We start from the raw sequence: 16,329 nt of genomic DNA on the forward strand, positions 1-16,329 counted from the left end.
CCACTCTGGCTGGCGGGAGAGAAAATTCTTTCCAACTCCACATGAACTTTGAGAACTGCTTAGCCTGCCACTTCTGCTGCCTCTTGCCTGCTGTGTGCTTTCAGTCCCGACATCCTGATATATAGAAATCAGGGCTCAGTACTCAAGAAGACATAATTGCTGATTTCTAGAACTCTCTCTCTCTCTCTACAATTTCCTCCTCTTTCTTTGCCCCTGAAATGAGAGCTGCTTTGGCCTTCCTGAACTTGGGCTTCTCTCTCATCTTTTTGGATAATTATTTATAGAAAAGCCCAGATTGTCAGTTCTTTGAGGCTGCTCTTATGGGAAGAAAACATTCTAAGAGTTTGATTTCATTTCTCTGGGGAATATCTGTGATATTTATACTGGCTTAGGCTAGATGCTGGGTACAGAAATTGTATCCATAAAACATGACTAGCACATATTTCTTTTCTTTAAAAATATATGGTTACACATGCATGTTTCATTGCATAATAAATATGTATTGAGTAAATGAATGCTAAGATACCCTTGTCTTCTAGAGGTCAGCAGACGTGGATTGCTATTTGGTAAGTGCTGAGATTTGAACTAGTGGGGACAGTAGCTTGCTAGGCTGGCTTTTTGGCCTTGGATCTATGTCTACAACGTAGCTAGATCACTGGGATCCATTGGTTTTTCCTGCCTTATGATGTGGAAAACGCCTCTGGGGGGGCAATTTTAGGGCTTCCTTTATTTATTCACCCTGTTTTATGATCACTCTTACATGCTCCCTGGTTATTCAATATTTTAATGTCATTACTTCCTAAATTTTGTTCAGTTGTTCAGTTTTCTAGTTGTTTATGATAAGTTGAAAGTCTGTTTGGTTGTTAATCTCCTGTAAACTAAATAAGTCCCTCCCCCCAGAATTTTAGTTTTGATTGGGTGAGGCATTGGGGTATCTAGTCATAAGTGCCTCCGTGTTAGCTTCGTTCTTGACCAGCTATCCCTCAGCGGTGTTTTCAGCATTAGGTTTACACACTACCTAACTAGCAGCCCCATCAAAATGTGACTCTGCTTCGTTTATTATATTACGAAATCCTACCGTTAACTCCACTCCTATAGTTGCTCAGCTCTGAGCAGTCACTCCTGTCTGGGGCAGACTATGCTAGTTGTTTATGCCTGCTACAGTGAGCGGAGCCCTGTTTCTGACTCCATGGTGACCCGACCCTGAGGAAGGTGTATGGAGACAGATCAGACTCCTTCCACAAAGATCTCCAACCCAAGTGCCTAGAACCTGTAAATACAATCCATCACAGGAAGCGACTTTACAGATGGAAGTCATTTAAAAATCTTGATGTGGCCTGGACACTTACTGCTCTTGCAGAGGACCTGGGTTCAATTCCCAGCTTTCACAATGTGTGGCTCACAACTGCCCCTTACTCCAGTTCCAGGGGATCTGATGTCTTCTTCTGGCATCCATGGGCACTTGCACACAGATGGCACATGTACACATACTTCAGCACACATCCATACATGTAAGGAAGATTTTTTTTTTTTTAAAGGAGAGACAGGCGGAGTGGGTGGAGCTTGTCTCTCTTTTTTTTTAATATTTATTTATTTAGTATACAATGTTCTGTCTGTATGCCTACAGGCCAGAAGAGGGCGCCAGACCTCATTATAGATGGTTGTGAGCCACCATGTGGTTGCTGGGAATTGAACTCAGGACCTTTGGAAGAGCAGGCAATGCTCTTAACCACTGAGCCATCTCTCCAGCCCCAGGAAGATTTTTTTTTAAAAGACAATGAGATGTAAAATTATCCTGGTGGGCCCATTGTGTTCATGAGGAGTCTTGTAAGAGGGAGGCAGGATGCCACAGCCATAGAAGACAATTCAATAATGAAAGCAGAGGGAAACGGGTTTTGAGGTGCTAGGCTGATGGTTTTGAAGATGGACTACATGGTCATGAATTAAGGAACGAACTATCCAGTAGCTAGAAAAAGCAAGGAAACACATTTTTCTCTAAAGCCCTCCAATGAAACGCAGCCTACTGACTCCTTTTAGGACTTAAAGTCTCCAGAACTGTAAGTGAATCCATCTGTTTTTACCACCAGGTTGGTAGTAATTTGTAACAGCAGAAAGATAAGACTAACGCAGTAGCCGAAGGAAGGGAAAGTAGTGGTATTATTAAGCCAAGGGGGATGGTTGTGGGGCAGACAAAACCAGTGCGTGGGCTCTTCTCTCACTAGGTGTTTGTAAGTGATACCTCACGATTCTGCGGGGCAGATTTCAAATACAGCATGGTGTAAATCATGCCTTGCCCGGAGCATGGCTAATATGGAGATTCTGGTCATGAGGATTAAATGAGTTTTAAAAAATAAAACATGTTGAACAATAATATTTGAAGGTCAGGAAAACAATTGTATTAGTTCCCTTTCTCACTGTTATGACAAAGCACCTGGCAAGGGGCTACTTATGGAAGGATGTGTTTATTCCTGTTCCCAGTTTTAGGGGACATAGTCCATTCTGGTGGGGAAGGTGTGACTTCGGGCAAGGAGGCATGTCTGCAATAGAGGGAGGCCAGCTGGTCCCACTGAATGGGTGGTTAGGAAGCAGAAAGAGAACAGGAAGTCAGGCCAGCCTATAGGCTTCAAGTCTCACTTCCTGGTGACCTACTTCCTTCAGCAAGGCTCCACTTCCTGTGGGTTCCACATCCTTCCCAAACAGTGCTACAGCAGGGGACCAAGTGTTCAAACTGGTGAACTTATGGGGGATAGATCACATCCAAACAGCAGTTGCTGTCCCTAGTCTTTTTATCATTGTCCTCAGCATCCTGGGTCACCAGTACCACGGTCACTTCCCTTTCTCTGAGTTGGTTTTATTGTTTGCAGAATGGAAAGGATGGCACCCAATGATCCGAAGCTCTTTCCACTAACATTCTGCAGTCCCATGGCTCTCTGACTCTAAAACTGGTTTTAACTAGTTTAGGAAATGCCACATTCCATTCCTGATATTAAAATGAATTTATTTGCAGCCTGGAAGAAACCAAAAAATAGATCCAACTTAAAAGTGAGAGCATCCCTCTCCCCGTGCGCCAGTTTTAATTCCTGTGGATGGCAGCGAGATATATCAATATGTTTGAAAAGGATATGAAAACGTAACATTTGCATATATCATTTGCAGTCAGTTCTTCAACTTCAGCCTCCAATCAAACCTTTAAATGCATGTTTCTAGATTAATAGTCAGACCTGGAGGAACTACATTATCAGATAGTTCAGCTTAAAACCTAATAGAAGGGGGAAAAAACTATTATCGAAGCCAGAGGGATGAACAGAGAGATTGAAATCTTACAGCTACTCATTTTTCAGTGGTTAATATTGCCTACAAGTGTTGGTATTAATTGTCCCAGAATCATTACACATACATTGGTCCAGTCATTCAAGAAAATATATTTTGACTTATCACCTCACGGGCTGAGCTTGCATTTTCTGGGTTCCAGGTTCAAGGGCAATTTAATACCACATCTTCAAGGCAATTTTATTTGAATTGTAATTTTGCACTTTCATCTGAAAATGGGCATCTATGATATTTGAGGAGCACAAATTGCCATGAGCCAACTAGTAAAATCTGATTGTGAAGATTTAATGAGAAAAACCCAGTTTATGGTCACACCACTCGGAATGGTCTGTTCTTGCCTAATCTTGGGAGCCAGGCAGGGTGGGGCCTGCCTAGCTGGAACTCGACTGGGGATACTGGGTGCTGCTGAATTTCCGTGTTTTCCTTCCAGAGGCAAACATCTGTATTGGCTAAGACAACTGTGGTGTCCCACTGCCTGGGCTTTAAAATTTCTTGTGGTGTGTGTGCGTGTGTGCCCTAGATTGACACTGGGAGACTTCCTTGCTCTCTCTCCATTTTATCCAAAGCCTCTTAATTGAACTCAAATCTCATTGATTTGGCTAGTCTAGCTAGTAAGCTTTCTCTGGGGATCCCCGTCTATGGCGCTGGAGTGGTTCCATGCTTACCTGACATTAATATGGGTTCTTGAGATTCAAATTCCCATCTTCACTCTTGCACAGCAGGCCTTTAACCACTGACCTATGTCTCCAGCCTCCATCAGATTTTTTTGACATAGAATTATTAGTTCCTAGCAAATAGATATCATTTTAGCCTTTTCATACCTCAGTGGGTTATTTGTGAAAGGGGCTGTTAATATTTGACTAACCAGGCTGTGGTGGGGAGTAGACGAGGCAGTGAGGTAAAGTGGTCTGAGTGGTGCAGCAAACACTGCGTCTCCAGTGTACTAGATTTTATTTCTCTGGGCCCATATCGCCATCCAGTCAGGGCCATGCAGACTGAAGCTGCAGCTGAAGCTATCGGCATCCAGTGTTCCGACCTCATCTATAGCTGCTAAAAGCTATGTAACCATTGAAGGCAACTCATGAGCGACTAGTCTGTCTGTTTCTTTTTGTTGTAACAAAATATCTAACATGAATACTTAAAAGAGGAAAGACTTATTTCATTCATGGTTTCAGAGGGTTTGGACCATGGTCATGTGGCTACGTGTCCTTGGGCAGAACATGGTGGTGGCAGTAGTGTGTGGTGAAGGAGGTGCTTCACCTCATGGTGGCCTGGTGGCACAGAGTGAGAAAGGCTCTGGGGAGCAGGTAGAGCCTTTAAAGGCATGCCCCAGTAGTCTACTTTCTACCTTCTAAAGTTTCCACAATCTTCAAAACTACTGCCCCAACTGGGGCTCTAGTGTTTGACATATGGACATTTCATATTCAAACCATAATGGAGTCTGTCTTTGTGCTGTGGGAGCTCCTTCAGCTCGTTCAGCCATCAGCCTTTAAGATACCAGCCCACTCGAGCTTGGTCTCTTATACTATAAATGCAGCTGTAAAGTGTGCACTCACTCTCTTGCTTCCAGTTTTCGCTTCCCACTGCTAGACTCTGTTCCTGTTTCTCATTTGTGCAGAGGACTGTGATCTAGGACAGTGATCTGTGAGTCTCCTCTAAATAAATAACCCTTTATTATACATAAATCTGAACTAGTGTGGGATTATTTTGTAACTACCATCATCATCTTGGGAAGGCATCAAAATGATGTCTTCTCAGAGAGGCATGTATTTTTCTATGATGTATATGGGTCACTCACCCAGATGGTCATTTCTTCACTCAATCACTCATAAAATATATAGCAGGCTTTAGGCTAGCTACTTGGAACACAACGACAAGCTAGGCACAATCCTTTGGGGATCTACTAGTGAGACAGACAAAAAGTAAGTGATAGAGGGGGAACAGAAGATAGAGGGGATGTTCATCAGAATAGTGAAAGGGGATGCTGTTTGAGGTGGGGGAGTCCAGGGGGATAGCTGTCTCTGAGAATAGAGACATTAAATAGACTTGAGGGATGGGACAGCAGCAGCCACATGGAAAGTGGGACCCCACTTCAGCATTGCGGTGTTTCTCAGCATTTCCTCTCAGCATCACCTTTGTATTGTATGATGCATATGGCTGACCCCGAGAAAGGAGGGAGGGTGACTATGTCCCTTCATCTTTGCTCCCACTGGGAAATGCTGGATGTTCACACTTGGATGCTTTCTCCTCATCTTCGTCTTCTGATCTCTTCCTAACTGCTCTCATCAGCCTTGAAGTACCCATCCTTCAATTTGTAGCTCAGCCCCAAGGAGTTGGTTTGGATCTTTTTCAGGTCTAGTTTATGCAAATCAAGTGAATCAGGGTCCATTTATTCATAAGCAGCCACAAATTCAATGTAAACTCACCTAAGTGAGGGCAGGAATTGATTGATGTTTGTCCTAGCTACTGTTCTACTGCTGTGACAAAACACCCATGACCCAGGCAGTTTATAAAAGAACACGTTTAATTTGGGGACTCAAAGTTCTAGAGGGGGCATGACTATCATGGTGGGGAACATGGTACCAGGCAGGCACGGCACGGGAATAGTAGCTGAGAACTTACATCTAACCCACAGTCACAAGGCAGGGGCAGGGTGCTGATAACTGGAAATGGTATGGCTTTTGAAACCTCAAGGCCCACCCCCAGTGATATACTTCAAAAGGCCACTCCTCCTAATCCTTCCCAACTTGTTCCACCAACTGGGGACCAAGTAGTCAAATATATGACTCTCTGGGGGCCATTCTCATTTAGACCACCACGTTGTTCATAACAGAAAAGTTCAAATTCAGAGTTCAGGGACAGCTTCATTAGGAGCTTCAAGACTATTGCTGGGAATCTAGCTCTCCCAATATCAAGGGACTCTGCTTTCTTTTGTATTTGCTTCATTCTGTCATAGGTAGGCCTTCTCAGCGTATTGGGTTCTAGAAGATACATATGTGTATCATTTCAAGGACGCCTGTGTGATTTTTTCTTTTTTCTTTTCTTTTTTTTTTTTTTTGGTTTTTCGAGACAGGGTTTCTCTGTGGCTTTGGAGCCTGTCCTAGAACTAGCTCTGTAGACCAGGCTGGTCTCAAACTCACAGAGATCCGCCTGCCTCTGCCTCCCGAGTGCTGGGATTAAAGGCGTGCGCCACCACCGCCCGGCCTGTGTGATTTTTTCTAAGTTCAAGAAGAAAAACAAAAAATTTTTTGAATTAATCTATCCAAAATTTTGGTTAGTTCTGGCTAAATCACATGACTAATCTAGAGCCAGTCACTGTGGCCAGGCAGGGAAATGACAGGATTAGCACAGGATAGGCCATGATGCAGCTGGCTCCAGCTGAACTACGTGGGGTGAGGGGAGAGTAGGAGAGAGTGGTTTTCCATGAGGTTTGAATCGCTTCTCTGACGGAATTATGCATGACCCTGTAATCAGACCCTTAAACTTCATCGGAGATACCCTGTGTAATTTTACTTTTAAGTGCAAAAATCATTTCTAGTGTCTGAAACCAAAGATTGAGAAATAATACAGTTCTGTAGAAAAGAGAGAAGGGAAAAATCATTCTAGCTTGAGCTTTTCATGATGAGATGACATTTGAATTGACCTAAAACACAGGGAATGTCTGGGTTTTAATAGTTGGAAATACAAAAGTACATTTCATATGGAGGAGATGGTTTGAGCAGAGGCAGGGAGGGGCAGGACATAGAAGGTTTTGCTGGAGAGTTGAGGGGTTGGATGCTGAAAATATCGAGATCTGGATGCCCAAGAACTTGGACAGCCAAGCCATCTGGAAGCCATAATGGTTTCCAAATAAAGCAAATAAAGAAACTGGCAGATATATATTTCGTTTTCCCTTCCTTCCTTCCTTCCTTCCTTCCTTCCTTCCTTCCTTCCTCCCTCCCTCCCTCCCTCCCTCCCTCCCTCTCCCCTCTCTTTCTTTCTATCTATAGGCTAAAACCATTCTGAAGGCATTCCTTGAAGATTCAGGCTACGGTATCCAGGATCTGAAGAGTTTCCATCTGGTTGGACTTGGCTCCATTCTTTGTGCTATGGACACCACTGAAATTCCACTTATAAAGACCTCAGAATTCAGGTAACCAAAATGCAAGTGTAAAAAATGGCAAATGTTCCATTTACCTACACATTCACTATTCCATCCATCCATGCATGCATGCATCCATCCCCATCCATCCATCCATCCATCCATCCATCCATCCATCCATCCATCCAGATGATCTCCACTTTCTTATCTTTGCCCCTTTTCTGGGCTAAAGTTGGCACTGAGACTCACTGGATCTCATCTAGGTGCTGAGATTATGTATCCTCTGTGTACTGCTTTATGACTGGAGAATCCCCCAGACTCACCAGATTCCTCCTCTCTACCCAGGACAGTGGTAGCCAGAATTGGGATTCTGCTCTGCAGCACTCCTGTCTTGGCTGAGTTTAAGAAGAAAGCAGAAATTGTATTTGGGAGACCCACCGAGTGGACCAGCTCCATCTTACAGGAACTTGGGACCATCGCAGGTAAGAGGTCCCTGAGCACATTCCCTCTCTTTAAGTTGAAAACTGGGACTAAAATAAAATATAATGGAACAAAATAACAATTCTTAGTCTCATTGAAGTAAACAAAAAGGACTTACAGTAGAATTTGGATGTCAAGACTTAAGTTGCAGGGACAGTGCCCACAAGTCTACATTTTAAATGAGCCCTCTTGGGGATTCTTGTGTATGCCATAGTTCCAAAAACACTGGTCTAGAATGTGATTTGACTGGCCCCTAAAGTGTGTAAATGAACCTCCTTCTTGGTATACACCCCACTATAGGAGGCCAATCAGGGCTAATGTGACCCACATATTTTCTTGAGTTGATTAAGGAACTAAATTCCCTAGTTGCCTTTCTGGCGACCTAAGGAATGGTGCTTTCCTGGGAATCACTGATCTGTATGTTATACAGAACCCTCTACAGCACTGTGGAGTTTTGGCAGCTTGAGTCCAACACTCGTGATTTCTTTTCTCCCTAGCCGGGTTAACTAAGGCAGAGCTCCGAGTGCTTGACAAGGAACTGATGCCTCACTTCAAACCCTCAGCCATAAGATGCCTGCCTGGTGAGACGTTCAAAGTAGGTGCTCATTTCTTCAGGGAGAGATGGGTGTTGTGGGAACTCATTCTGCCGATAGCTTTGGGTACCGGCTTTAGGGTGTGGCCTTGTGTGCTACCTGAGGACTGATACACTCGGGGGTAAGAACCCAATAGATGGGAGCTCAATCTGACTTCAGATCCTACAGGGAAACCGGTGCCAGACCTGGTTTCTTGGGGCTTTCAGCCAGTTCTTTCTTTTTAGGGTCATAGAAGATCAGCCTGTCCACTGTGGATTCTCACACAATACCTTGAGGTGTTTTTTAAAGACGTTCTTTTTTTCCCCTTAAATTTCCATTTTATCTTATTATTCTTTTTAGCCCCCTTCCTTTCATAGCCCCTGATACGGAGTTTTTATTTCTGCTGTTGTGATTAGTTCATAAATCCTTGCACAAAGCCCCTAGGTATATTTCAGAACTCAGAAGGTTCCAGGTTTTGTAAAGGTCACCCCAGTGTCCCAACACCTCTAGCGGTATCTGAGGGAGCATTCACAAGCGAACACATTTTCTGGGAAGACACCTGTGACAAGTCTCACTAAATACACTATAAATAGCCTCCTGTCAGCGTAGGTCAACTTCTGCTGGTTTTTCTTACACTTTCAGTTTTTCGAGCTCATGGACTTTGGATCTGTAGACAGGGATCACAGTGCTGGGAACACTTCTTTTGCAGTGAGCTGATATCGATAGGTTTCTATTGATGGGAGGAGGCCCATGCTGGCACACGTGAACTACTATGGAACATGCCAGAGGGGCCTGACTCAGTAGAAGGAAGGGAAGCGGAGTGCCAGTAAGCATTCTTGCTTCCTTCCCACGAGCAAGATGAGGAGAGGTTTGTGGGGACAGTCTGCTCTCGCGAGATGGGGGCGGCCTTGGTGTTTTTCTGTGTGTGTTTGTGTGTGCATACTTGTAGAGACCAGAGGACAACATTGGGTGTTGTTCCTTTGTTGCTGTCCACCTTTTTATTTAAAAATTAAAATTAATCATTTAAGTGTGTGTGTATGCGTGCAGATGCGTGAGCACCATGGTGTATTTGTGAAGGCAGAAGACAACTTGAAACTATTGGTCTCTCCTCCTACCATGTTGTCCTGGGATCCAACTCCAGTGTTCAAGCTTGGCAGCAGGTGCCTTTACCTTGCTAAACTATCTTATTGGCCTCCCCCCTTTCCTTTTAAAACTTTTCATCTTGGGGGCTGGAGAGATGGCTCAGAGGTTAAGAGCATTGCCTGTTCTTCCAAAGGTCCTGAGTTCAATTCCCAGCAACCACATTTTGGCTCACAACCATCTGTAATGATGTCTGGTGCCCTCTTTTGGACAGCAAGCATACACACAGACAGAATGTTGTATACATAATAAATATTAAAAAAACTTTTCATCTTGTATGTGTGGGTGTTTTGCCTGCATGTATGTCTGGGCACCATGTATGTGCAGTGCCCGAGGAGGTCAGAAGAGGGCGTTGTCTCCCCTGAGACTGGAGTTACAGATAGCTGTGAACCACCATGTGGGTGCTGTGAATGGAGCCCTGTGTCCTTCAGAAGAGCAGTAAATACTCTTAGCTGCCAGGCTCCATGCCTTGAGACAGCATCCTTCACTGGTTAATCCAGATATGAAGGGCACACTTGTGATCTGGATCTTGAGTTGTGCTTACTGGTTTTGTGTGCCAACTTGACACATGTTGGAGCCATCAGAGGAAGGAGCCTCAGTTGAGGAAATGCCTCGTTGAGATTCAGTTTAAGGCATTTTCTCAATTAGTGATCAAATGGGGGAGGGACCAGGGCATGGTGGGTGGGGTGATGCTATCCCTGGGATACTGGTCCTGGGTTCTGTAAGAAGATGGGCTGAGCAAGCCATAGGAAGCAAGTCGCTAAGCAGCACCTCTCCATGGCCTCTGCATCAGCTCCTGCCTCCAGGATCCTGCCCTATTTTTTGTTCCTGCCCTGACTTCCTTCTGTGATGAACAGCAATGCTGAAGAGCCTAATAAATCCTTTCCTCCCCAACTTGTTCTTTGGTCATGGTGTTTTGTTGCAGCAATAGAAACCCTAACTAAGATCCTGGTCTAGAGTTCAGCAAAAGGCTCAGATGGGCTAATGAACAAGGGAAGTAATTGCCTTTGTCTCCCCAATGCTGGGATACTGGCTGAGCTGACTCCCCAGCCTTTTCTGGTTTGGAGATAGTGTCTTAATATATTAATATATTGTTCAATTTGTTTAAGCTTGGTATGTAGCCCAGGATGGCCTCAAACACCATCCTCTGGCTAAACCTCATGATTGCTAGAATTACAGTCATGGGCCACTATTCTTAACTCAGCTTTGGCACTTTTGCTTTCTGGGTGACCTGGGGAAGCATTCTGTCCACCACACTGAGATGCTGGATATGGGGAAATAAAAAGCTGTCCCCAAGGCCACTGCATTAGTTACTTGTCCTGTTGCTGTGACCAAAAAAAAAAAAAATTAAAAAAAATGGCAGAAGCAAATTAAGGAAGGAGGTGTTTGTCTCAGCTCAGGGCTTAGTGGGTGCAGTTCAGCATGGCAGCTGGAGTCACCAGGTCTGTGCCAGACAGGAAGCAGCAAGGCTAGGATACAATTCTCAAGGCCCACTAGTACTATATATCCAGTGGCTTACTTGCACAAGATAGGCCCCAAGTCTCAAAGGTGTGTTCAAACACAGGAACTGGTGAGGGACATTTCTGACTCAAACTATTCTAGCCACTGAGAAAATTCCTCCTTCTTCTCTGGGCAGATGGCATTGGGGAGGCCATGAATCATGGCCTTTTCTGAGTACTTCCCTCTGATCATGTTTGGAGGATAGTTGGGGTAGCTTCCTTGTTCAGGCAGTTGCCTATTCTGGAAATTTCTATTTCAACTACATAATGACAGGCTCCAGGATAGGTGCATCTGGGTCTGTAGAGTCTCTGGTGAAGAGGTTATAGCATAGTGCCTGCAGGGGCCATGTGAAGGTGGCATCGAGGATGTAGCAGGCTGAATGGGGCCTGAGTTGAGCTGCAGAGCACTGGCTACCCTGGCTACTAAGGCTACAAGGTGTGTGTGTGTGTGTGTGTGTGTGTGTGTGTGTGTACGCCCGTGCGTGCGTGCACAGGCTTCTCACCATAGGCACATCAATGCAGTGTGATGTAAGCAATGCATGTAAGCTCAGTGTTGCTGGATCTTCCTTGCTTTCTCAAGAGACAGCCAGAAATCTCCATTTTCATGTGAAATCTCCTGATTTTACATGTTGGTAATCAATTTAAATTTGTTTTTGGAAACACCACAGGCCTAGGGATTCAATCTGGTCTGTGGGTCACAAGGCAGTAGTAAAAGAGACAATTTCTGTAATACAGACTGTTAACGACAGGTGTGAGCGAGGTGGCCTCGCACCTACAGAGGGAAGGAAAGTGTCCCAGACAGGAGGAAGGGCACAAGGAAGGTACAAAGAGCTGCTTCCTTCTGGACGCATGCAGATCCTTGTTTGGCTGGGAAGGAAGAGGGTCAGGAGAGAGGCTGGAGAGACAGGCAGGGCTCTCAGCCTGAAGGTGTTATTGCTGTGTTCAGAAGACTGGACTCCATCCTAGGCTCATAAGCAGAAGGATTTGATTTCAGAAAGCCGCTTCTTGGAAGGAGTGAAGTAAGTGACCACTAGGAAAGGAAGGGACAAAGGAACAGAAGCTTGTGAATTCCTAACTTTTTGGGGTGCTTTAAAACAGGCTCTTCTGCCCTGTCATCTTATCCTAGTCTCTCTGGAGCGAGCCACCAAGTCCTTTCGAAACTGTGTGACTTCAGAAAATATCTTGTTCGCAGCCCTGAAGTCACAGGGCAGGCAGCAGAGCACGCTTCTGCTGTCCACGGCAGTATTAACAGAAAATCGCTGCTCTTGCCTGCTTCTGAGCTACCGGGATTCATCCGAGACTATTCCGACAGTTATGCCAAAGGGACAGGGATTGGCCTTGGAGGTGAGTTCTCGGAGTCACCTCAAAACAAGTCCAGAAGCCGAGGGAGGTGATATAACTTGCTGAAGATCACATAACTGTTATGCGCTCAGATTCAGGCTGGAGCTGCCTTCATCAGTATTTTCTCTGGTGTAAAGGTCACTAACAGCACTCATGTGGAAAACCAAGATCCCCTTTAATATGTCTAGTTACTTCAAGGTAAAAGTCTCAGTTCGGAGCTAGAATGGCTTAATATCCCTGAACACTTTTAAATAATCTCCCATATTTTTCAAGAGGCCAGACGTTCTGCTGCTGTTGGAGGACAAATCGAACAGGGGTTCCAATATCGTTTCTATTTAATGCTTGCTTACGGTCACAGTACAAAGGTATGACAAAGTCATGAAGCTCTGAGCAGATAAAGGAGGTTTGGAAGATCCAGAGAGGGTGTGCAGAGGGTCTGTCCCGACTTTCCTGCCTGCAGGAGCTGTCTACGGAGCAGATCGCTTCCTTGGGTCCTCAGAATGCTGCCTCGGTGACCAACTCCCAGCGCCTGCAGCTCAGCTCAGCACAGCTGCAGAGCCTCCAGCGGGCACTAGATGGCGCCAAGACTCACTCCTGGCAGGATGATCTTGTGAGTGCTGACCCTTCCTCCACTGGGTCCCCAACAGGTGAGCAGCCCTTGCCCAAGCCACACCTCAAGTCCCCTTCTCTGAGCCTTGGACCACCCTGAAAGGTGGGGGAGGCTTCCATGATTGAGGATGGAGGTTTTATAGACATTGGGTATTTGCTCTCAAAGACTAGTCCAGAGTTTCAGCCAAGCTTTCTTTGAACACTGTCAGCTCTCCCATCTTTGAAGCTACCTGGGGCAGATCTTTAAAAGACTTCACATTCCCTGGGTGTGGCCCAGAATCCACCGAATCAGAATCTATCAGGACTAAATTTATTTCAGTGGCTCCTTTCACCCGCCTACTTGCTGTCCAGTATTAATCCACCACTGTGTATCTCTTTGGTACCTACTGTGTTCTAAGTCTGCAGTAGGGGCTGAGAATGGGGATGCAAGTAAGACAGGCAAGGCCTTAGCCAATAAGAGCTCAAAGCCATAGAGTAGGGAGGCAATGATGGTGACTGGGGGCTAAGCAAGATCGGGAGGAGGGAGGGAGGGAGGGAAAGAGGGAGGGAGGGAGGGAGAATTCCGCAGAGCAGATGCTGTTACCCCTGACACTACAGCTTTCTCTTCTGACTCCTGCCAGCTCCTCTCCTCTGCCCATCCACTCTCACACCTTCCTGACTCCTGTCTCGAGTGAGTACCACCTTTGGTCTAGCTGTGGCTCTGTACTTCTGGGGAGACAGTTTAGAGCAAGGCAGACGCACTATCCTTGCCCTCACAAATTCAGTCACATAAGGGTGAGAGAAGACAGTGCGGTGTGCCTCTGAGGCAGTGTGGTAGAGAGAGGGAGATGGAGGTAGGCTGGACCCCGAGTAGGGAATAGCACCTGAAACTCCAGACTAGAATGAGAATGTGATGCTTAACTCGGACTCCTTTCTCTTTCTTCCTCTCCCCATCTCCCTCCCTTCTCTTTCTTTCAACCCCATGTTTTTTCCTCTCTTTCCACCGAAGATGTCAAAATTGAGACTTAACAATTTCTGTAGCTACAAGTGATATACTTATTATATTTTGCAAAATTTCACTGAAACATAGAATGCATATGGCATTTTGTATGATGATACACAAAATGGATAAGGCATATAGCTTTAAACACATAAGACCTGAGAGTGATGTGGTGAGCCGTTCCCTTTTGTCTCCCGTCTCCCAGTTTCCCAGTTCCTCTCTCCAGGGGCAACCGACTTTGCCAGTGCCTGGTGTATTTGTCTACATAGTCTGTTCATACACAAACAAGTCAAGCCTACACAAGCCTTGCACTGTTTCAAAGGCTTACTGTACCCTTGCTCTGCACCCTGCATTTTGGATCCGATGATACCCCTCAGGGGCATCCCACACCCTATGTGGGAACTGGACAAAGGCTGAGCCTTGGGTCTCTAACCAGACCTGCAGAGATTCTCTGTATTATTAGGCTATCTCGTTTACTGTTACTAATAATGCAGCTATGCAGCCTGCATCTGTCCCAGTGGCAAGTACACTTCTAAGTTAAGAAACATTGTCAAATCCTCTCGAAACAACACCAGAAAGGGACAAGACCCTACATGCCCTTCCTCCATTTACCCCACAGCCATTCAGTGACCGCTTTTTTTGGGGGGGGGGGGAGGTCTGATCCTTTCTCCTTCTCTTGTTTCTTAAATACCGGGGGATGGGGGAGTGATGCTTAGATGTAGATTCCAGGGCCTCCCCAAGAGTTCCTGAATCAGTATGCCTAGCAATGCATCCAGGCATCTGTAACTTGGAAAAGCTCCCTGACTCCTTTGATTAAGGTGGGCTTGGCACATGCGGAGTCACAGTCACATGATCCCATTCTGTTCCCGTCCCTCCATCGCTCCCATTTAAGGGATGAAGAAATGGAGGTTTGCAGCGAGAGGTCCCATTGCAGAGAGAGAAATGCAGGGAGCTGGGCACGATGCATCCATCCTCTATGGTCCCCAGCAACTTCACAGGCCTTCCTGCCCTGTGTTTGTTTTCAGGAGAGCCCACCTCCCAGGGTCTTTGGCTTGGCTGTCCCCTGCTACTTCTGATGGCCAAGTCCCTATGCTGAGTGACCTGTTTGTTGCTGCAGGAACCTGGTGAAGTATACAGAGGGAAGCTGCTTCATACTGTGGGAGACCTTTACCTGAAGAGCCTCAGAGAGGGCAGGGAGACTCCAGGGCATTAGAAAAATAATTATTAAAAATAATTTTACAAATTCTTAAGCCTAATGGGGGGGGGAGAGGCTCTTTTAGCCAGGGCATGATCTGGTTTCCAGTCTGGCTTGATTTCCTTTCCCCGAAGCACCAGGGTTGTGTTGGAGTTCTCCTTTGACACTTAGCTGGGCTGAAATAAATGAATCTCTCAACAGAAGCCAATATTCCTGCCTGATTGCTGCAACTAATTGATGTTTTGGTGGGCATCACATTGCTTGGAAATTAAAACATTTAACATGGCTCAACATTAAATCAATTCCTAAATACATTTTCCAGATGTTCCTATTTCCTTGGGAATCAGCGGAGTTAAGTTAACCTTTTTAAACGTTTTTATTTTGAGCAGAGGGCATGGTTTTCAGCTGCTCTGGGCTTTGGCAAGTGGGTTGAAATAAAAAGAAATAAAAATATATTGGGTGTGTCAATCATTGAAGCGATTTCTGATCAGTGTGGAAAACTCAGCCCCTCCCCTCCCCCCACTTGATCCTCCTGGGATGACTTATTTCTAGAATTTCCCCGTCTTTTGGTCTTACGAACAAGAAGTCAGAGCAATGGAAAGGGTGGGGCAGCATTGGTCCTTACCACCTACTGGAAGCTATACCATTTGCAAGGTGACTGTTGAGCCACTTGATATGTTGGCCTTTTCTTTTGGGCCACCAACCAGCTCCCCAATCAATATGCAGAGACGTAGTTTTGAATGCTCAGCCTATCTTAGGCATGTTTCTTACTAGCTCTTTTGACTTACATTAACCTGTTTCTCTTTATCTGCCTTTCGCTGGGGCTTTTTACCTTTTCTTATTTTCTTGCTGCCTCTATGTCTGTCTGGCTAGCAGCTGCCTAGATTTTTGACCAGGGCATGTCCTTTTTTCTCTCCTCCTTCTTCCCTCGTTCTGCTTTTTCTCAAGCCTAGGTTTCTCCTCCTATTTATTCTCTCTCCCTGCCAGCCTTGCCTATCCTTTCTCCCGCCTAGCTATCGACCCTTCAGCTCTTTGTTAGGCCAATCAGGTGCCTTAGGCAGGCAAGGTGAAACAAATGCAACACATCTGTACAGAATTAAACA

The 16,329-nt window shown here is 45.5% G+C and overlaps 1 protein-coding gene across 1 annotated transcript in view; it reads left to right on the forward strand.

Moving 5' to 3' along the window:
• Positions 1-15,214, forward strand: part of Otoa (otoancorin) — a 64,586-nt gene extending 49,372 nt beyond the window's left edge. Inside the window, exons 19-23 of the mRNA XM_075974845.1 lie at positions 7,320-7,462; positions 7,757-7,893; positions 8,389-8,486; positions 12,904-13,090; positions 15,057-15,214. Of these exons, the coding sequence (XP_075830960.1) occupies positions 7,320-7,462; positions 7,757-7,893; positions 8,389-8,486; positions 12,904-13,090; positions 15,057-15,127 (636 nt within the window). The 3' untranslated portion in view covers positions 15,128-15,214. The remainder of the gene's footprint in view (positions 1-7,319; positions 7,463-7,756; positions 7,894-8,388; positions 8,487-12,903; positions 13,091-15,056) is intronic.
• Positions 15,215-16,329: the final 1,115 nt, after the last annotated feature.

Source organism: Microtus pennsylvanicus, chromosome 5, assembly GCF_037038515.1.
Source record: "Microtus pennsylvanicus isolate mMicPen1 chromosome 5, mMicPen1.hap1, whole genome shotgun sequence".
Taxonomy (NCBI): domain Eukaryota; kingdom Metazoa; phylum Chordata; class Mammalia; order Rodentia; family Cricetidae; genus Microtus; species Microtus pennsylvanicus.